Source organism: Sorex fumeus, unplaced genomic scaffold (genome assembly GCF_029834395.1).
Source record: "Sorex fumeus unplaced genomic scaffold, SorFum_2.1 ptg000043l, whole genome shotgun sequence".
NCBI lineage: Eukaryota > Metazoa > Chordata > Mammalia > Eulipotyphla > Soricidae > Sorex > Sorex fumeus.
The window spans coordinates 33098025-33119855 of NW_026606100.1; the positions used below are offsets into that span (position 1 = coordinate 33098025).

Consider the following 21831-nt stretch of genomic DNA (forward strand, 5'->3'; position numbering starts at 1 on the left):
AGCCAGCGGTGTCTGCCCTTACTCGCAATTTGCTTGATCCCGAGTGGAATGGAGGGAGTGTGGGGGTGCATGTCCACCCATGTGCAGAGGCAGAGGAAGGGGTTCTCGTGCCCCTCTGGCCCCTGGGGGTCACGTAGAAGCTCCCCGGCCTTCTGCAGACGACAGAGCTGGTAGAGGTGGAGGAGGGAGATGGCAGAAGCAGGGACCTGGGTGGAGTGTGGGCACCCCAGGTCAGGGTCGTCACTTGCACACCTCTGAGTGCGCTGTCTGCACCCAAGCTCCAGCCAATGACGTCCTTGGCGGTGGGGGTGGCTGTGCTTGGGGTCATGGCTCTGGCTCAGAATCAAAGCTTGGGGTCTGGGGGGCAGCCCTGGACTGTGGACACTGGATCCAAATCCTAGTGAAAGAGGAAACAAAGATGCAAAGTGAGGTTGCCATGCAAACCCATGCAAACCCATGCAAACCCTGAGTCCCTCCCTCCCTCCTCCAGCTCCTGTCTGGAAATTCCCCTTCCCTGCTGGACAGTAACTGACATTTGAAAGACCCTGGAAGGCCCCTGTCACCTGTGGGGCTGCTCCTTCCCCGCCCCCTCCTTTCCCACCCTCCAGGTCTCTCTCCTCTGACGGGAGGGTGGAACTGCCTTGTGGGTAGATGGGGCACAGATCCTATTGAAGATCTTTTTGTTTGTTTATTTATTTATTTATTTATTGCTTTTTGGGTCACACCTGGCGATGCTCGGGGTTACTCCTGGCTCTGCACTCAGGAATTACTCCTGGCGGTGCTCAGGGGACCATATAGGATGCTGGGAATTGAACCCAGGTCGGCCGCATGCAAGGCAAACGCCCTTCCCGCTGTGCTATCACTTCAGCCCCTTGAAGATCTTTTTAAAAATGTTTTTTAAATTTTAAAAAATGTTTATAAAGTGGTTCACAATATTTCATTACATTTAATATTCAAACAACAGTCTCACCACCATCACACCTTCCCGCCACCATATTTAGGGTGCTTCCATCCGAACCCCAATCCCTGCACCAAAGCAGAACTGAAATAATATGTTTTGTATAGTTTGTTATGAAAAACCACTGAAAACGTTGTTAGAAGTTGACCCTTATGTGCATATATATATATATATATATATATAATACATATATATCTGTAAAATAAAATATTTTCCTCTCAGATTTCCCCCTACTTTGAACTCCAGCAGATGTGGTGTGGTACTCTTGGGGTATGGGTTGGATGTGTGGAATGAAGTTGCAGCCGTGCGGTCCAGTAATAGGCTCACTCATGGGTGAAGCTCAGCCCAAGTATGTGGAGAGCATGGCAGTGGTTGAGTTCTGGAGGTTTTCAGCTGCTGGGGCTGGGTCCCTTGGGGCAGGGAGGGGTCTCACCTGCCCCCGTCTGGGTCACCCAGATCCTGTGGAAGATCTTGGCTCCCAACTGCCGAGCCTGTGCATTTGACTCCGCTGTCGCTGGTCTGCCTGGCTCCCTTTGTGCTGTGACAGACCCCCGACCTCCTGGCACTGTGTGTGGGGCCATCTGCTACTTGCTGCCACATTGGCATGTGTCAGAGGTGTCTGGGCGGTACAACGCGATGCCCGTCCTGGCCAGGGGCTCTTCGGGCAGCTCTGAGCTCCCAGTTCTATGGGGAAGCCTGGTGAAGAGGTCGCTGGCGTGGCCAGTGTGCCGGCCAGGACAGCTTAGGGAGAGTGAGGAGATGGGCATGGTCCTATGTGTCCAGCAGCAGCCCAGGCCATGCAGTCCCATGGCCCAGACTGGTCAGTCCAGCGCCAGGGCAGAGCTGGACCGCCCTTAGCCTCGTCTGCTGTTTGTATCCCAGTTTCTCTCCAGGTTTTATTTCCCTTCCTGAACTTTTGGCTGTTTTTTGTTTGTTTTGTTTGGGGGCCACACCCAGCAGTGCTCAGGGCTTACTCCTGGCTCTGCACTCAAGAGTTATTTCTGGCGGGCTTGGGGGACTGGATGCTGGATGCTGGGATGCTGGAGATTGAACCCAGATTGGCCATATACTAAGCAAGCGCCCTACCCGCTGTACTATTATTCTGGCCCCAGCCTTTTCTTTTTAAAATTGCTGTGTAGACCACATCCTCTCGCTGGGACTGGTGTTGACCCTGGGTGACACCTGGTGGTGCTTGGGGAATCTTACTGCTTTGGGGATCTAAGTTATGTGCTGTGCTGCTTGAGACACACCCCCAAGCCCCACTCTTGGCTGCCTGAAGTCAGGATCCTTTTATGTTCTCCTTTTCATATCTCTGGGCTGGAGCGATAGCACAGCGGGTAGGGCGTTCGCCTTACAAGCGGCCAACATGGCCGACCCGAGTTCGATTCCTCCGCCCCTCTCGGAGAGCCCGGCAAGCTACCGAGAGTATTCGATATGCCAGACACAGTAACAACAAAGTCTCCAATGGAGACATTACTGGGCCCGCTCGAGCAAATCGACGATCAACAGGAGGGTTTTTTTTTTTTTTCATATCTCCAGTGCCCAAGGATAGGAGTTGATATTCAGTAAGTCCATCATGAATATCCATTAAAAATAAACGGTGGTGGGGGCTGGAGTGATAGCACAGCAGGTAGGGCGTTTGCCTTGCACACGGCCAACCCGGGTTTGATTCCCAGCATCCCATAGGGTTCCCTGAGTACCGAATTACTGAGTAATTCCTTAGTGCAGAGCCAGGAGTACAGAGCCTGAGAGCATTGCCATGTGTGACCCCAAAGCAAAATAAATAAATAAATGGTGGTGATAGTGACAGTGAATGGGGACAGGTAGCACTGTAGCACTCTCCTCCTGTTGTTCATCGATTTGTTCTTGCGGGCACCGGTAACATCTCTATTCATCCCCGTTGCATGCTAGTGTAACCCAGTGGCGTCTGCTCACTCCAGGAACACGAAGTGAGACTTCTTGTTACTGTTTCGGGCATATCAAGAATACGCCACGAGGAGCTTCCCAGGCTCTGCCGTGCGGATGGGATACTCTCGGTAGCTTGCCGGGATCTCCGAGAGGGATGGAGGAGTCGAACCCTGGTCGGCCACGTGCAAGGCAAACGCCCTACCCGCTGTGCTACCACTCCTACCCTGGGGGGGGGGGGTCACTGTCACTGTCACTGTCCTCCCGTTGTTCATCGATTTGCTCGAGCGGGCCCAGTAACGTCTCCATTGTGACAATTGTTACTGTATTTGGCATATTGAATACGTCACGGGGAGCTTGCCAGGCGAGATACTCTCGGTAGCTTGCCGGGCTATCCAAGAGGGGCAGAGGAATTGAACTTGGGTCGGCCATGTTGGCCACTTGCAAGACAAACGCCCTACCCACTGTGCTATGGCTTCAGCCCAGGGCGGGGAGGGAGGGGTGTATTGATAATAAATAACTTAGCACAACAGAAGCTGATAGAAGGTAGACGGTAAATACTAGTATTGGTGGTACTACAGGTAAGTGATGAGTGAAGGATGACGGTGGATGGTGGTGACGGAGGTGACCATGCAGACGTGGGACATAGAGAGAGAATGTGAACAGTGGGAGATGGTGAGGTGGGAACTAGCAGAAAAATGGTGCCCACTGGTGGCAGGTGGCGCTGCTGATGGACACATGGGCTACCTTTGTTTGTGTCCAGTTCCCCCTTCCCCCAGCCCAGCCCGACCCCTGGACGGTGATGTTCTCTGACCCTGTGGGTTTTCCCTTTGCAGACTCCATCGGGGGCTCCTTCCCCGTCAACTCTCACCGATGCCATCACAAGCAGAAGCACTGCCCACCAGCGCTGTCCGGTGGGGGACTTCCTGCCACGCCGCTGCTCTTCCATCCGCACACCAAGGGCTCCCAGATCCTCATGGACCTCAGCCACAAGGCCGTCAAGCGGCAGGCCAGCTTCTGCAATGCCATCACCTTCAGTAACCGCCCGGTGCTCATCTACGAGCAAGTCAGGCTGAAGGTGGGGCGTCCCGCCGTCCCGTGTCCCGGTGGCCTGGACTCGGGTCATTTCCCCCAGCCACTGTCCTTCCTGCCCTGCCCCCCACGCCCCTCCTCCTCTCTGCTCCTCCTCAACCCTCCTCTTTCTCTCCCCTCTTGCTTGCTCCTGTCTTCCCCTTCCTGGGGGACCAGAGAAGGAACGGGACAGGGGGGTGGCCTTGGGGACCCCTAGCTCTGTGATGGGAACACTCCGTGGGAGGAGGCGGAGCCTGAGTAGTGGGTGCTGCAGGCAGACTCCCTGCGGGCCATCCTGGCCTGGGGGCTCCCTGAGGGTGGGGAGGGCTGGCTGGGGGTGGGGGTTCCGCCTGAGGCTGCCCCCATCCCCCCCAGATCACCAAGAAGCAGTGCTGCTGGAGCGGGGCCCTGCGGCTGGGCTTCACCAGCAAAGACCCGTCCCGCATCCACCCGGACTCGCTGCCCAAGTACGCCTGCCCCGACCTGGTGTCGCAGAGCGGCTTCTGGGCCAAGGCGCTGCCCGAGGAGTTTGCCAACGAGGGCAACATCATCGCCTTCTGGGTGGACAAGAAGGGCCGCGTGTTCTACCGCATCAACGACTCGGCCGCCATGCTCTTCTTCACGGGCGTCCGCACGGCCGACCCGCTCTGGGCCCTGGTGGACGTCTACGGGCTCACGCGGGGCGTCCAGCTGCTGGGTGAGTGTCCGTGCCCCCCCCCCCCCCCCCGCTGAGGCAGGCAGTCTGGGGTGGGGTGGGGCTTTCCGGGGCCCTTCAGCTGTGCCTTCAGGCGGGCACCCCCCCATGCCACCAGGGAGTGACGAATCCGGATCTCCAGCCCCAGCAGCTCTCCTGGTGTCAGGCACTTTGTTCTCGCCGCTGTCATAGCAACCGTGGGAGGCAGCTGCTATTACCGGGCTGTGCGGGGGCCTCAGGCTCAGGGAGGAGGAGCCGTGGGGGGGTGTTTGGGGGGCCCATAGGTGAGTGGCAACACCAGCACTCGCTCCCCAGGGAGCCCCAGGCCTGTGCACTGCAGCCTCCCCGAGGGCCGGCCCCACCTTGGTGCCTTTTGTAGGGATGAGGATGAAGGAAAGGATGGGCCCTGGGCGAGGGGGAGGGGGCAGAACTCTTGGGGCCACCCCTGGGTCGCCGCAGGAGTAAGGCTGGGGTGGGGGCGAGAGGGTGGGTGTTGTGGTGGAGGAGGAGAAGGGGTGGAATTGGGGCTGCCAGGGCCTAGCCTTCCCGGAGGGCACACATGTGGGAAACGCCCAGGTTGAGAGGCTCCGGCTTTTGGAGGGTCACACTGAGCGTTGGGGCATCCCAGAGCTCACGGCCAGGCAGCTCCAGGCTCGGCCCCCAGTGCATGAGATACGCTCAGCCTCTGGGTCTAAGTTGGACCTTGGGCCAAGGGCGGTGTCCCGGGCAGGGCCACTGAATTGCCTCCTCTGCCCACGTGGGAAGGCGTCAGCAGGGAGGTGACCCCAAGAGGCCATGAACCGAGGTCCTGCAGCCTGGGTTCTTGTTGATGTTTCCCCTGCTATTCCGCTGGACCCTGCCTTTTCCCACCCAGGCAGGAGAAGCCCTCAGAAGCTGGAAAGTGACTTCTTCCCCTTTTTGACTTCAGTGCCAAGGAGCATTGAGGTTCTTTTCATTTGAAGAGTCTTCTTCTTTTTTTTCTGGTGGGTGGGTGGTGGACACACCCAGTGGTGCTCGGAGCTTACTCTGGCTTTCTGCTCTGGGATCACTCCTGGGAGGGCTCCAGGGACCATGTGGGGTGCTGGGGACTGAACTGTGGTCGGCCACATGCAAGCCAAGCACCCTACCCGCTGTACTATCTCTCCAGCCCCTCAATACTTTTTTTTTTTTGCATAAAAGTCAGTGAAGGACAAACAGGGACACGCGTGCTTAATTGCAGCCGCCTTGCTGGTTTTTTGGCCAACACCAGGAATCTGGGGCACTTCCTGGTTTTCCCCCTAATAAAAGTGATTCTGGGAATCACTTTTTTTTTTTTAATCATCCCGTGGACACATTAAACATGGAAGCCAGGCTCTTGCCTGGGAACACGGAGTGCTGTCCGAGGGGTATGCTGCAGGCCGCACCCATCCTGGGTGGGAGGGGGGGCATCTCTGGTTCCTACCTACTGCCCAAGCCATTCCTTCTCAGGGTTCTGTGAGAGGCCCAGGAAATAGCCGACACGCGGAGCTGTCCAGTGGCTGACGGTTGCTAAGATACCCCTGCACGGGCAGAGCTTAACCCACCACTCAGGACCCCTGAGGCCTGGGCACCCCGAAGATTGAACTAAAGCCCCTTAAGGACACTTGTATCCGGGCCTCAGGCTTCTCCTCAGTAGCGTGGTTGTGAGTCTGAGGCAGAGACCTGATCCTCTCAGAGACAGAACATCCCAGCTCAGGGTCGACACAATAGTACAGTGGGGAGGGCACTTGCCCTGCATGCGGCCAACCCGGATTCGATTCCCCAGAATCCCATATAGTCCCCCGAGCACCGCCAGGAGTAATTTCTGAGTGTAGAGCCAGGAGTAACCCGTGAGCATCACTGGATGTGACCCAACAAGAAAAAAAAAAAAGAGTATCTCAGCTTTCAGGAAGACAGTTGTGTTGGGGTGGGTGAGTGGGGAGAGGAATTGTGGGGGTAACTTCTTGCTTTTCCCTAAGCAAAGAATGAAACAGTACAAGGGGCAAAGGCATGTGCCTGGCATGTGGCCAACTCTGCTTCGATCCCTGAGCACTGTGCTGGGAGTGAGCCCTGAGGGTCAGCGAGCGCTGAGAATAGCCCCCAAATTCTCCCTCACAAAGGAATCCTGTCTTCACAGTCCCCAAAGTTCAACATCCTCCTTGGGCTTCAAGGTCCAGCTCCAAATCCACCTCCTCCTGGAAACCCTCAGGGCAGAAGTTTCCTGTCCAGTTCTGTACTGCCTGGGGCCAGCATAGCTGGGGCTGGGCCCGAGTCTATCCAAGTCTGCTTCCATTCCAGGGGGATTGGGAGGGACTTTGCCTCCCCAGCTGGCTTCCTTGCCAAAAGGGATTGGTGCTTGGCGTGTGGAGGGCGCTGAGGACTCTGCAAGGGAGGGAAGGGGTGAGGGGACAGATGGGAGGACGGTGATCTGTTAGAGGCAGGAAAGGGGCCCTGAGGTCAGGCCAGTCCTGCTCAGACACTGCAGTGGGTTCGTTGGGAATCTAGGGTAAAAGTGCAGAAATGCCAAGGCCCATCAGCACAGCTGGGAAAAAAAGAGAGTGGCTGAGCACTGTGGTCATCCGATCCATCTGCGGAGCCGGTGTCCAGCCCACACCCGGCCCCTCACTTCCCCTCTCTGCAGCCACCCCCCCTGGAGGAGAGCTTTGTGTCCCCACTGGGCAGGGAGGACAGCCAGGCCCCAGGGAGTGAGGTGGTGATGCTGGACTTTGATCTGGGGCTTCCGACACCCAAAGCAGCACTGCCCCCCCCCCCCCCCGGCTGAGGACCTCATGGAGGTCAGCGAGGGGAGAAGGAGTCCAGGAAGGCTTCCCGGAAGAGAGGGCTTGGCCTGGACATACAGGTTCCAGGGGGTTTTAGAGGTAGGAATGCTGAGGACAGGGCGGCTGAGATGAGGTTCCCAAGCTTGGGGCTGAGGGAGGGGCTGGGGAGGGAGCCCCAGTCTCTGGCCTTTGCCTCTCCACTCTAAGTGGGTTTCCGTGCACTGTTTTCAGCTGAGTTTGAGTCCCACGCAGGCTCGCCCGCTCTGAGCGGCCCCAGGCCCAGAGATCCCCGTCCCAGCTGTGACCCAGCATAATCCTGGCCATTTCCCAGCGCTGATTTAGGGCCCATCAATGGTCTTAGCGCATGAAAATATCTCTGGTTCTTCCTAAATCAGTTTTTCCTCTTTGGTAAAAAGAAGAAATCCATCCAGTAAGCCTTGGGAGGAGGAGGTGGGAGCGTGTGGCTCTGGGCCCTGTTGCTCCCCCGACCCAGTGCCTGTTGCTCTAGGTGGTCTCAGGGTATTTCCTCCCCACTGCTCTCCTCCCCCCCCCCTCTGGCCCCTCCTCGCCACATCGCTGTGTCTCTCCCTCTCCCCCCCACCCCCCCAGCCAGCATCTCCAACTTCCCCTTCTCCCTGCTCAACAGCTGCCTTTGTTCCTCCCTCTCTTTGAGACTCACTTTCTCTCTGTGGCTCTGGTTATTGGCCGCTCCTTTCCTGGGATGGTTGTACCCCCAATCCCGGTCTCATTTTGAAATTTTCTGGAGGTGGTTGCGTTTCTACCCAGTGGTGCTTAGGGGTTACTCCTGCTCTGCGCTCAGGAATTACTCCTGGCAGTACTTGGGGTGGTATGTGTGTGTGTGTGTGTTGGGCGGGGGGGGGGGGGGGGGAGGAGGGGGGAGAGGTGATGAGGGGAGGGGGTGGGCATATGAGATGCCTAAAATGGCATCTAGTTTGGGTGCATTTAGGGCAAGTGCCCTCCCGCTGTATTATCTCTCTGTGTGTTTGTTTTGTTTGTTTTTTGTTTTGTTTTGTTGTTTTTTTGGGTCACACCCCCGGTGATGCACAGAGGTTGCTCCTGGCTTATGCACTCAGGAATGACTCCTGGCGGTGCTCAGGGGACCATATGGGATGCTGGGAATCGAAGCCGGGTTGGCCGCGTGCAAGGCAAATGCCCTACCCACTGTGCTATTGTTCTAGCCCCTGTATTATCTCTCTGGCCCCTCATTTCGAGATCTTGAGACTTTCCTGCCAAGTCTTCCCCCTCCCCAGTCCGTCTGTCTGGAAGCCCAGACAGGGACCCGCAACACCCCACACAGCCACGTCTGCTGCTTGGATTACAGACATCCAGGGAAGTTGGCACAACTGGCCCTGGTGACTCCGTGGCCCCAGCCCCCGCTGCTCTCTCCTGAACTCTGGCCTCGGGGGCACACCCTCGTGCTGGCTCCCTGGCCACCCTTTTCCTTCGGGTGCCCTGGCTGGTATCTCCAAGAATAACAGCTTCCTACCTCCAGGAAGAAGGCTCTGCCAGTGACTGAGTAAACACAGGTTTTATGAGGTGATTAATACTACAGGAGATAAGCTCCCGTCTGGGCCTTTCAAGGTCTCCACGTTCCTCTCAGCAGTGTTGACTCAGGGGCCCCCCCGGCCACAGGCCCTGACAGAAAGTTGGTGCACTGAGACTTGTAGGACCACCCCTCTGTGCCCACCAGTGCTCAGAGATGACCACAGTGCAGTCCTTCTGTTAAATGTGGTTAAGGTTGTAGGGAATAGCCAGGAGGCATCTAGGAGGACTGCCTGTAGGAGATGGGCATCAGCCCCGAAGCTGGAGATGGAGAAGGCGCAGGTGGTTCATGAGACAGGCCCCAGAGGCTTTGCCATGGGTCTTGGAGGGCTGGGGGGGGGGGGGGGATGGGACGGGGGTGGGGGGGAGATGACATGTGGATAGGAGGGGCAGGTAGCACAGCTGTGGGTAAGTGTGTGCTTTTCAGGGGAGAAAGTCCCGCAAGCAGAAAGTTCCTGCAGCTTCCCTGCTGTCGGGTTTTCAGGGAGAGGGATGGTGGTGCCCAGCCTGCAGTCAAAGCAGGCCTGGAATTCCAGCCCTAGGGAGAGGTGGGCAGCGGTCAGTGTGCGGAGACGACAGCCTCATCCTCACGCACGCCAGAGGCCAAGCCCAGCAGGGCATAGCAGGGGTGTGACCCAGGGCTCTGCAGGTTCGGGAGAGATATTAGAGACTCCCTAGGCCGCTTTCCGGGAGTCTAGTGCTGTGGAAAGCTCCTGATGGGCATCCCCACCCCGGCCCCCCTGGGGCTGCCTCGCTGTGTCTCTCAGGAGATGAGTGCCTGGGTCTGTCCCACCCAGGGTGGCTGTCCTGGCTGGTTGAGGCTCCCTGTGCCATCTAGGACTTCCGCTTCCCAAGCTAAACCAATATTGACCCTCGGCCAGGCCTCAGAGGCAAATATTAGTTTACGGAGCCAGCGCTGGGCTCTCTGCACGGGGGCCGAGGATGCAGGGCTGCTCTTGACAGACTTCATTTCCTCTTCCTTTTTCGGTGGTGGAGGGGCTGGGGACAGGCCCTGCGGCCTCAGCATGCAGGCTTGCCCTCTGCTCCAAGCCACATCTGTGGCCTCACTTCTTCATCAGTAAAACTTATTTTTTCTGTTGTGGGCTAGAGAGAGAACTCAGTGGGCTGAGTGCATGCTTTGCATGTCAAAGGCCCCAGTTGAATTCCCAACACCACCTAATTCCTTGAGCACTGCTGGGGTCAACCCCCCAACCTTGAGCACAGAGCTGGGCATAGCCCTGAGCACTGCTCAGTAAGGCCCAGCCCCGCCCCGCAGCCCCCCCGTGAAGCTAATTGTTTTCAGGGAAATAGGTCAGTGGTCAGGGGTGAGACTAGAATTCATCCCTGATACAATGTGGCCCTACCCAGTACTACTGGCGTAACCCTGGTGACCCCCAGCATGGGGGTCTGAGCATTTCTGAAGGGCCAGACTGGGCATTGGGCTGCTGGGTCTGGATAGCTTGGCTGTGTCCCCTGAGCACTGTGTAGGGGAGACTGTTCCCCCAATCTTGCTTTTATTCCAGTCATTGGAGACACTTTCTCCTTTCTGCTCACCCGAAATCTTGCTAGTTCTTTTTGGAGGAGATTGGATGAGTGGTGCTCAGGATTTACTCCAGGCTCTGCACTCAGGGATCACTTCTGGAAAGGCTCGGGGACCATATGGGGTGCTGGGGATCAAACCAGGGTCGGCCGTGTGCAAGGCTAGTGCCCTTGCCCACTGTACTGTCTTCTTGTTGTTTTTCTTTTTGGATCACACCCAGCGATGCACAGGAGTTACTCCTAGCTCTGCACTCAGGAGTTACTCCTGGCGGTGCTCAGGGGACCATATGGATTGCTGGGAATCGAACCCGGGTTGGCTGCGTGCAAGGCAAACGCCCTACCCGCAGTGCTATCGCTCCAGCCCCCTGCCGTATTATCTTTCAGGTCCAAATCTTGCCAGTTTCATCAGGACCTAATCCAAAGCCTTCCTTCTGCCAGGAGGCTTTCCCTACCCCCTCTGTCCCCGGGGAGGGACTTTTTCTCCTCCAGATGGCCCGAAGCATGTGGAGGTGGACATGGTCAGCTGCCCTGCCCGTCTCACCCCCGAGGCCTCCTCTCTTCCCTCTGGATCAGGAAAGTCGCTGGTGTGCCTGTTTTGCAGATGAGAGAACAGAGGGCTGGGGAGGGCTGGCAGTTTGCCCGAGAGACCTGGGACCCGAGCTCAGGTGCTGAGTTACTTTCCGGGTTCCCTGAGTGTGAGTTCGTCTGGAGCCCGCTGAGTCTGGATCCCCTCCCAGCTGTGGCCCTCCTGTGTCCAGCATGGAGCTTATAAGCACTCGGGGCAGCAGGGGGCAGCTGTCCTTGCTGAGCACAGAAGGCCACGTGGCCCTGCAGTCAGCCTGGGAGAAGGGACAGGGGGCCCCATGACTCTTGGCCAGGCTGGGGGTTCAGTACAAGGGCCTCGGCGTTGGGGGCGGCTTGGACCCTTCAGCGGCAGAGATTCCCTGGGGGCCTTCAGGGTTACAGCTGGTGATGCTGGAGGGGGCTCAGGGGGTGGCCTCAGGGCACCTGACTGCCATCCCACCTCTCAGGCCCAGATAGGCTTTTCTACTCAGGGAACATGTATGAAGTGCAAACACCAGTCATGGCAGTGGCCGACTGGTGTGTCCTGAACAGCGCCCAAGGCCTGGGAACTGTGGAAGGCCCCCGAGGGACCAGGGCCCGGTGGAGAGGAGGCGTTGGGGCCAGTTCAGGCTTTTCTGAGCCCCAACACCTCGTTTCAGGATGATTATACGCCTGCCTTCACCTCACTGGGGCCCCTAGGGGTCCCAGAGAGGAACATGGGTAGTCCACTGGGGCTAGCGTCTGCATGTGGTTTCATCAGCACCAACTGTTAAACCGCCTCCCCCCCAGCCCCCTGCCTCGTGGTCTCCTGAGTGCTGCCAGGAACTATACTGAGTGTGACCCCCCAACAAACAAATGAAACTAATCCCCGCAAATCCCCCCAAAACACCTTTAGAAGAACCCCCTCCATCCACCAATGGAAGTCAAACTCTCCATCTAAATTACTCCTGGGAACAAGATCTGTGATCTCCGCCCTAGTTCCCTGGAGCCTGAGGGGCTCCACGCGGGCTTCTGGGGAGGGTGGATACGAAGGCAGGGCTCTTGGGACTGGAGTGATAACACAGTGGGTAGGGAGGGCGTTTGCCTTGCACGCGGCCCGACCTGGGTTCGATTCCCAGCATCCCATATGGTCCCCCGAGCACAGCCAGGAGTAATTCCTGAGTACATGAACCAGGAGTAACCCCTGTGCATCGCTGGGTGTGACCCAAAAAGCAAAAAATAAATAAAGCAATGTCCTTAAAAAAAAAAAAAAAGGAAGACAGAGCTTTGTACCTGCCTCCAACCAGAGCTCTTGGGGTTATGTTGGACAACCACTTTTAAAAAGGGAGTTTGAGAACCACTAGACCAGCTGATTCTGGGTGTCCCTCCGCCTGAGCTCTGTGGCTTGAGGGTTCTAGAAACCTCAGTGGCACCAAGTGACTTGGGACCATCTGCCTTTCCCTCATGGACCCCTGAGATTGTGTTTGGGTCTCCTAGCGCTCTGGGGGTTGGGTTCCTAGGGGTCTGGGGGTGCTGGATGGCACCTGGGTGGTGCCCCGTTGTCCTGGCTCCTTTCCTCCTGCCCCGCAGCAGATGGGTACTGACCAGGAGGAGGTATTCTGGAACCTTCCAAGCAGGGATCGAGGACCCTGCCAACCGCTGGGTGGCCGTGAACTGACCCTTGGTTAAAGATTATCCAGCACTCCGGATGTACGAATTCAAACAAACAAAGCCTGGCTGAGGCAGGGCCTGCTGTAGAGGGGCCTTACCTGCCCTCAGCCCAGCCTGGCCGTGGGACCCTTGGGGACCCTGCCCCCCTGCACCAGGCGGGAGGGCCGGGGGCTCTGGCCACTGCTGGCGCATGCCTTGGGCCTGGGGTGTCCTCGGCAGCTCCCGCCTTCTGGCTCTGCCCTTCAGGTCCCTGCCCAGAGCCCCCACCCGAGGACCTCGCCCTCTGTCCCTCCGACTATCTCCTTCTGGGCCAGGAGCCTCAGTCTGCTGCTTCCATGTTGGCTTCTCTGCTTCCTGCCCTCCACCTCTCTGAAGCACCCCTCCTCCTCTTCGGGGCGTTGATCCTAGAGAGGATGCGGTTCAGAGGGCCAGGGGTTGGGTGGGCAGCCCATCTTGGGGCCCTCGTAGCTGTTCCAGGCCAGGGCCACCCTGCCCAGGGACACCCTAGCGTCTCGTCCTGGGGCCAAGGCCAGCTGAGACCCTACTGGAATGACAGCCCAGCGGGGAGGGCATTTGCCCTGCATGCAGCTGACCAAGGTTTGATCCCCTGCTCCCCATCTGGTTCCCTGAGCACTGTCAGGAATAAGTCCTGAGCACAGAGCCAGATGTGACCCTTGAACACTGCCTGCTGTTGCCCAATGCCGCTCCCCCCCAAAAAAAACTGCCAGAGAGAAGTGAATTTCCTTCTCTCTGCAATGCCCCTGACTGGCTAGAGATGCTAAGAATCTCATAAGAAACTAAACTCTAGCATTGGAGAGGGGGAGCTCACCGGCTGAGTGCAGGCTTTGCAAGCGGGAGACCTGGGTTTGATCCCCAAACACTGCTGGGCCCACGCCTGGAGCACCGAGCCAGGAGTAGCTCCTGCATGCCCCTGGGTGTGGCCTCAAACCCAACAAAATAGAGGAAACTGGGCTCGAAATCTTCTGCCTCCCAACTCTTGCTCACCCAGGGCTGGGCACACCTGGGGTAGAGTGAGCCCTGAGAGGTGAGCTTGGGGGTCCCCATCTTCCTACCTGCAGTTTCTGCCCTGGCTCGTGGGGAACTCCCACCCCAACTCCAGGCTGGGTGGGTGCGGACTAGCCGGGTTCTTTCTGAGACAGGGCAGTGGGAGAGTCCAGGTCGGTGCCGGACTTGCTCCTTGCTCCCCATCATAAATATTTCCCAAGTGGGTTCCGAGGGGAAGATGCTTCCCGCTGCTTGGGGCGGTCGGCTGAGTCTGATTTGTCCAATGGCCACCCGGTTGCCGGGTAGTTCTGAACTGAGTCTGGTCCCGGGGTGTTTTTCTGGGGCTTGGTGGGGGGCCGGACGGACCTGCACCCTGCTGTGCCCTCTGACTTGGTGCCCACTCACCCCCTGCGGAGCACCCACATTTCTCCTATTTCAGTCCCGTGCAGGGGGATGGTGCTGGGGGTTATTTCGGAGCTGGCGGAGCTGCCTGGCGCCCGCAGCCGCTCCTGCCCCTGTGGGCCGGTGGGAATGGTGAAAGGTAGACTCAGCTGGCTCTGCCCCAGGGATTCCGTTTCCGTTTTTAGCTGTTTCCCAGCATCTCCTGCCCCTTCGTTCCCAGACCAAGCAAGGCCAGACTTTGCTGCCTTTCTTCCTCCCTTGTTTTTGTTTTTTTGGCTTTTTTGGGTCATACCCAATGATGCTCAGGCCTTATTCCTGGCTCCGTACTCAGGAACTACTCCTGGCATAGCTCTGGGGACCATATGGGATGCCAAAGATCGAACCTAGATCGGTCATGTGTAAGGAAACTCCCTTCCCTCTGTACTGTTGCTCTGGCCCCATCCATCTTCCTTCCTTCCTTCCTTCCTTCCTTCCTTCCTTCCTTCCTTCCTTCCTTCCTTCCCTTTCCTTTCTTTTTTCTCTTTTCTTCTTTCTTTCCTTTCTCTTCCCTTCCTTCCCTACCTTTTTCTTTCCTTCCTTCCTTTCTTTTTTATTTTTTCTCTTTCCTTTCCTTCTTTCTCTTTTCTTTCTTCCTTCCTTCCATCCATCCTTCCATTCTTTCTCTCTTTTTTCTCTTTCCTTCTTTCTCTCTTTCTTTCCTTCCTTTTTCTTTTTTCTCTTCTTTCTCTTCCCTTCTTTCCTTCCATCCTTCCTTCCTTTCTTTTTTCTCTTTCCTTTCTCTCTTCTTTCTCTTTTCTTTCTTTCTTTCTTTCTTTCTTTCTTTCTTTCTTTCTTTCTTTATCTCTCTCTTTCTCTTCTTGTCTTCTTTTCTTCTCTCTACTCCTCTTCCTCCTCTTTCTCCTCCTCCTCCTCCTCCTCCTCCTTCCTTCTTCTTCCTCCTTCTTCCTCCTTCCTCCTCCTCCCCCCATCCCTGCTGCTGTAACTTCTCACTGTGCCTTGGGTGCCCATCAGGACCACTGGCAAGTGTAACATTCAAGTACCATGAAGGAAAGGGGTGCAGGCGCATCTGCCCTTCAGGGAAATGACCTGGAATTTTCAGGTTTTTGAGGCCCATCTTCCCTCACGACCTGCACCTTCAGCCCAAGGCAGGTGTTCTGTTCCCAGTAGAGCTCTGAGCACTGTTGCTGAGCCACAGGTCTCCTAGCATGCGGTACCCAGGCTGCATCATCCCAAAGCCCACGCCTCCCCTTTTGAGCCATGGGGTTTGTGAATGAGGATGACAAAGGTCACGTCCCCCGGGGGGGCTGGTGTGCCAGGTTCTGCTGTGAGTACCTCTATGTCCGCTTCCATCTGAGGGCCCCTCCTGAGACTGCTCCCTCCTCCTTAGCAAGCCCGCTGCTGGGAGGTCCCACCTTAGAATCCAGAAGCCCACCCCGATAGGGGTGGATACTGAAATGGCAAGATTCCAGGGGGTCCAGCTGTTGGCCCGAGGCTCTCCGGGAACCGAGTTGATAGCTACAAACCCAGCACAACCACTTCTCAGCCTGTGCCCTTCAATCTGCTCTCTCCTGCTGAACAGTCTCTAGATCAGGGTCACTGGTGAACCTAGAATACTCTTGGGTTGGTGTTATTCAAAGTATGGCATGCAGCAAGGCAGGTGATGGCCTCACTGAGCTGGTGAGGGCATATGGCAAGCCAGCCCCGAGACCGGTTCTGTTTGTGGTCTGGGAGGACCCTCTGGAAGGGCCAGGGGTCCTCAGGGGAAGGCGTGGGTGCAGTCCTCAGAGAATTTCCTGAGGTAACTCTGAGAGGTGCCCTCGAGGCTGTGGACGTCCGCGCAGGGAGGTTGTGTTGGCAGCCCAGAGGGTGTGCTGGCGGCATGACACATGCGGTGGGGGCATACAGCGGTGGGCATCTTCCTGGAGGCACAGCTTGATTCCAAAAGGTTCTGCTGCAGACTGCGCAGTTCCGGGGCCTCTGTGTGGGCTGTGTGGGATAGGAGGGGTGCGGGGAGTCCCTCTTTCTGGGCGCCCTGGGCTGCTGGCCTGGCTGGACTCCTCGGAGCCCTTATTTTCTCCTCCTCCTGCTATCCCCCTCCTCCTGCCTGGTGCCCGCCTTCTTGATCCCTGAAGGAGCTGCCTGGAATCCCTGAAGAGCCAGAGCAGGGGCTGTTCTCTGGGCTCCAGGCCAGCCCAGCCCCCTCCCCCCCCCACCGCTCTTGTCACTGGGTCCCTCCCTCCTGCAGACCCCCAGCCTCTCGGCACACTCGCTGTCAGAGAGTCAATTCCCCGGAATAATCGCATTTTCCGGCCGGCTCTGTCCTCCTGGCCAAGCACGCTGCTGGGAAATCCCAGCCAAGCAGGCCCCAAGGACCCGCTCCAGATAGGCGGGGGGCTCTGGGGAACCCAGGACCCTCTTCTGGCCTGGAAGGGGCCAGGAGGCCGTGCAGCTCAGAGCCCACCCTGGATGTCAGCTGGGCCTGAACTGTGGCCCCTCTGGACTGGCCTGGTGCGGTCACCGGGGCAGCACCTCTGCTCCCACACGAGGGCACTGCCCCTCATGTCCACCCTTTCCCACTGCCTGCACAGTGGGCTTCCATCTCACTCGGCGAGGCACAGAGAAGAGGCCCTGGCTGGACATGGGTGCTCCAGCTCTCAAATAGGGGTCCAGTGAGCAGGAAGGGTCTGAAAGCGAAGAATGTGTCCAGGAATGGCCTCTGTTCTGGAGCTGCTGCTGAGCCACTGTCCCGTAGCGTCCTGGAGGGGTGGGGTTTGGCTTGGCAGTGTGTGTGTGTATGGGGGGGGGGTCTCTGCCACCAATCCACCCCCCAGCTGACATCTTAGCGCTCTCTGTGAAACGGGACCACCTGCAGGGGCCGTGTGCAGGATGGGCTGCCGGGTTACTCACGATGGCTGACAGGATGTTTAGGATGAGTGACAGGCTCCACAATGCTGGATGAAACACAGTCACTAGACAAGAGTAGTTGGAAATTATCACTGTGGACAAGAACTGAGTGCTGAAAGTAGGTAAAGGGATAGACTTGATAACCTTTCGTCATCTGTATTGCAAACCATGCCTAAAATGAGAAAGAGAAAGACAGAGAGAGAGAGAGAGAGAGAGAGAGAGAGAGAGAGAGAGAGAAGGGAGTTGCCTGCCAAAAAGGCAGGTGAGGGTGGCTTGGAGGGGTGGGAGGGAAACTGGGGACACTGATGCTGGTAGGTCACACTGGTGGAGGGATGGGTGTTGGGACATTGTATGACTGAGACCTAATCATGAACAGCTTTGTAATGGTCTATATCACAGTGATTCAATTTAAAAAAAAATTCAAAGCAATGAAACAAAACAGAGGCCCTGAAGGAATAAGGGACTGGAGACAGTTGTTGGCCTGGAAAGATGTTCAGGACAGAAGGAAAGCAAGAATGAGAAGGGAAATCTGGGGCTGGAGAGATAGCACAGTGAGGAAGGCACTGGCCTTGCAACCTTCCCGGGATCGATACCTGACATCCCTTGTGGTCGCCTGAGTCCTGCCAGGAGTGATCCCTAAGTGCAGATCCAGGAGTAAGCCCTGAGCACAGCCAGGTGTGAACCAAATCTTCCCCCTCACCTCCACCTTGTGGGCTGGAGCCATATAGCACAGCGGGTAGGGCGTTTGCTTTGCACACGGCCCACCCGGGTTTGATTCCTCCGCCCCTCTCAGAGAGCCCGGCAAACTACTGAGAATATCCCGCCCGCACGGCAGAGCGTGGCAAGCTCCCTGTGACGTATTCGATATGCCAAAAACAGTAACAACAAGTCTCACAATGGAGACATTACTGGTGCCCACTTGAGCAAACAACGGGAAGACAGTGCTACAGTGCCCCCCAGGGAAGATCTTTAAGAGTAGGGGCCTAGGCAGGGTTCTCTGTCTCTGGCTGACTTCATAGGATTCACAGATGTTCTAAAATTATTCAGACTCAAGGGAGAATGTGTGTGTGTGTGTGTGTGTGTGTGTGTGTGTGTGTGTGTTTCCTGAGAAACTAGATCAAAGTGATCACATCTTCAAAAGGATTTGTTAAAGGTGAAAAATGGTAATAATAGACCTTGACTAAAAGGCTGGAAATCCAGATATCAGTGAAGTTTTTTTCCTCTGGGTAGTGGGATAATGGAGTTATTATTTTTTTTTTATCAGCGGTCTTTTTCTACAAACTACAGTATGATAATACATGAAAAGAGAAAAAGGTTGGGGGCTGGAACGATTACACAGCGGGTAGGGCTTTTGCCTTGCACACAGCAGACCTGGGTTCGATTCCCAGTATCCCATATGGTCTCCCTGAGCATCGCCAGAAGTAATTCCTGAGTGCAGAGCCAGGAGTAACCCCTGTGCAATGCCAGGTGTGATGCAAAAAGCAAAAAAAAAGAGAAAACGGTTGGATAACCCCAAGTATCCCTATAGCCTCCTAGGGTAGGACACTTTCAGCATAACTGGTAAATTGAGATGAAAGCAGTGATGCAGAGAGGGATCCTGGGGAAGGGGGTTCCCTCCGAGCTCCCAATATGGCAGGCTGCAAGCAAGCCCACTCAACAAATCTTTATCTTATTAGGAAGGGGAGGGCCCACAGCTGGCTGTGTTGAGGGCGTGACTCTGCACTCAGGAATCGCTCCTGGTGGGTCTTCTGGGGGAACCAAACGGGACACTGGGGATCCAACCAGGGTCAGCTGCATGCAAGGCCAGCGCCCTACCTTGTCATACTATCACTCTGCCCCCCCCCCCCCCCCCCCCCCCCCCCCCCCCCCCCCCCGCTCAACAGCCAGTAACTGCATTCAAGAGCTCAACCTTGTAGCCGCTGGGGATGGGGCGGGCGGGTCCCCAGGAGTGCAGTGAAACCCAAAGCCCACACTTTCAGCAGCCGGGCACCGGCAAGCACCTTGCTTTATACATGTTGCCGTCGCTCCCTCCCGCCTTGCAATGAAAGCGTGGCCAGGCTGGGTTCTCCCCTCTCTGCACCGGACCTGGCAGTTCGGGGTTGGGGCGGGGGCCGTGCGCGCGTGGCCCCGTGTGACGCCCCCACCCCCGCCCCCCCCCCTCTCTCTCTCTCCCTCCGTGTGTGTCCGCGTCCCCGGAGCAGACAGCGAGCTGGTGCTGCCCGACTGCCTGCGGCCGCGCTCCTTCACGGCCCTGCGGCGCCCGTCGCTGCGGCGCGAGGCGGACGAGGCGCGCCTGTCGGTGAGCCTGTGCGACCTCAACGTGCCGGGCGGCGCGGACGGCGACGAGGCCCCGCCGCCTGCCCACGGCGGCGCCGTCCCGCAGAACTCGCTCAACTCGCAGCACAGCCGCGCGCTGCCCGCGCAGCTGGACGGCGACCTGCGCTTCCACGCGCTGCGCGCCGGCGCGCACGTGCGCATCCTGGACGAGCAGACGGTGGCGCGCCTGGAGCACGGGCGCGACGAGCGCGCGCTCGTCTTCACCAGCCGGCCCGTGCGCGTGGCCGAGACCCTCTTCGTCAAGGTCACGCGCTCGGGGGGCGCGCGGCCCGGCGGCCTGTCCTTCGGCGTCACGTCGTGCGACCCGTGCACGCTGCGCCCCGCCGACCTGCCCTTCAGCCCCGAGGCCCTGGTGGACCGCAAGGAGTTCTGGGCCGTGTGCCGCGCGCCGGGGCCCCTGCACAGCGGCGACATCCTGGGCCTGGTGGTCAACGGCGACGGCGAGCTGCATCTCAGCCACAACGGAGCGGCCGCGGGCATGCAGCTGTGCGTGGACACCTCGCAGCCGCTCTGGATGCTCTTCAGCCTGCACGGGGCGGTCACGCAGATTCGCATCCTTGGTAAGTGCGCACCCCCCCACCCCCACCCTGCCAACGTCTCTGCTGGACTGGCCAAGGGGGCGGAGGCCCGAGATGAATGCAGGAGGTACCGGGGACTCTTCGATCCTCCGGTCAGTGACCCTTGAAGCTCAGCCGATGCACCCCCGGGGTGGGGAAGAGAGTGGGTGGCGGGCTTGCGTATGCACAAGAGCGAGCGCCTGGTTCTACCCGTACATATATACGCATCGGGATCACTTAATAAGATAAAAAAAAAAGGGGGGGCGGGGGTAGGAGACCGGAGGTAGCCCACAGGGCTGGAGCCCGAGTTCTGTTCTGGGAGCGGCGTGCGGTGCAGAGAGAGGAACTACCAGCAGTCTGGGATATATTCAGTGATGCTGGGAAGGTGACAGTTTGAGTCTGTGAGATGAAAAAAAAAAAAAAAAACATTGGAGGCTCCCTACTCCGAAATGAAGACGGAACAGAAAAAGAACTTTAAAATGGAATGGAAAGAAGTGAGACTGGGGTGCAGAGAGAAGGGAGGCCAGGAGCCCGAGGGAAAGGCTTGAACCGCACACAGCTGGCCCCTGTTGAGTCCCCGATGCGAAATGTGTCCCTGAGCCAATGGGCTGGGTGTATGTATTGCAAATGGGAATCCCTAGTTCGATTCCGGGCTGGCCCCGCAGAGTTCCCTGAGCAATGCCAGGAGTGACCCCCGCCTTCATGCACAATTAGCAGTGGCCCCCACAGGCAAAAAAAAAAAAAGACATCAGGGAGTTATGGGGCTGGAGAGATAGCATAGCAGGTAGGGTGTTTACCTTGCATGCGGCCAACCCAGGTGCGATTCCCAGCATCCCATATGGTCCCCCATGCACCGCCAGGAGTAATTCCTGATTGCATGAGCCAGGAGTAACCCCTGTGCATCGCTGGGTGTGACCCAAAAAGGAAAAAAAAAAGACATCAGGGAGTTAAAGAAGTCTGGGTGAAAAAGTTCAGAATAGGATGGAAAGAAATGAGGCTGGAGGCAGGAAAAACTGGACTAAGGTAGGAAGATTTTTTGCCTACACTCCTGGGAAGCCGATGCTCCTTGAACGAAGGGAGTCCGTAAGTGGCCCACGGGAAGCGAAGTGCTCTGACCTCAGCATCATCTAATAATAGGTACATGGCTTTCCAAAAACACTTCTGTTGCCCAACTTCTGGAGCAAAGGTGGGAAAAGAAAACAAAAATCAGGATAAAAATGTCCCAAGAGATAAGTCAGCCAAGGTGGGCATTGAAAAGCAGTTTATCCAGAGAGGAACCCTGATCTATTTGGAAAGAGAACTGGGCATATTAACCAGCAAATGGGTTTTGCTGCCAGAATGCCAAGCAAAACTAAACCAGTGGCAGTGTGTGAGGGGAAATGATTATTTACCACAGAGACCAATGATTCACCTTGTTGAAGACAGCTGCTTGAAAGAAATGCTTGAGTTTGTTGAGCTCTGAATGAGTGAAAGCGACTGACTGTCTTCACTCCGGAGCTATAGCCCCGTCACCCTAAGTAGTGAAGCTCTAGAAGTGCTGAGCTTAGGCATGGACAAGGAATCCTTCACAAGTTTGCTCTGAAAATGAGAGCCAATGCAATGAGATAAGAAAAGCAAGCAGAATATATGAATTTCTGAAGGCGCTGGTCACAAATAAGGAAGCCCTGTGGACACATGAAAAATACGATCAGCAGCAACAAGACTAATTAAAGGACTTGGAACTAATAACTACAGATAAAAATATCTTATTGAGGGACTGGAGCGATAGTACAGCGGGTAGGGCATTTGCCTGGTATGCGGCCAACCTGGGTTCAATTCCCAGCATCCCATATGGTCCCCCGAGCACCGCCAGGAGTAATTCCTGAGTGCATGAGCCAGGAGTAACCCCTGTGCAATGCTGGGTGT

General features: G+C 56.9%; 1 protein-coding gene across 2 annotated transcripts in view; it reads left to right on the top strand.

The window, feature by feature from the left end:
• Positions 1-21831, top strand: part of NEURL1 (neuralized E3 ubiquitin protein ligase 1) — an 86754-nt gene that overhangs the window by 63071 nt on the left and 1852 nt on the right. For both annotated transcript variants that reach the window (XM_056120550.1, XM_056120551.1), the window contains exons 2-4: positions 3700-3941; positions 4310-4631; positions 19234-19929. In XM_056120550.1, the coding sequence (XP_055976525.1) occupies positions 3700-3941; positions 4310-4631; positions 19234-19929 (1260 nt within the window). The remainder of the gene's footprint in view (positions 1-3699; positions 3942-4309; positions 4632-19233; positions 19930-21831) is intronic.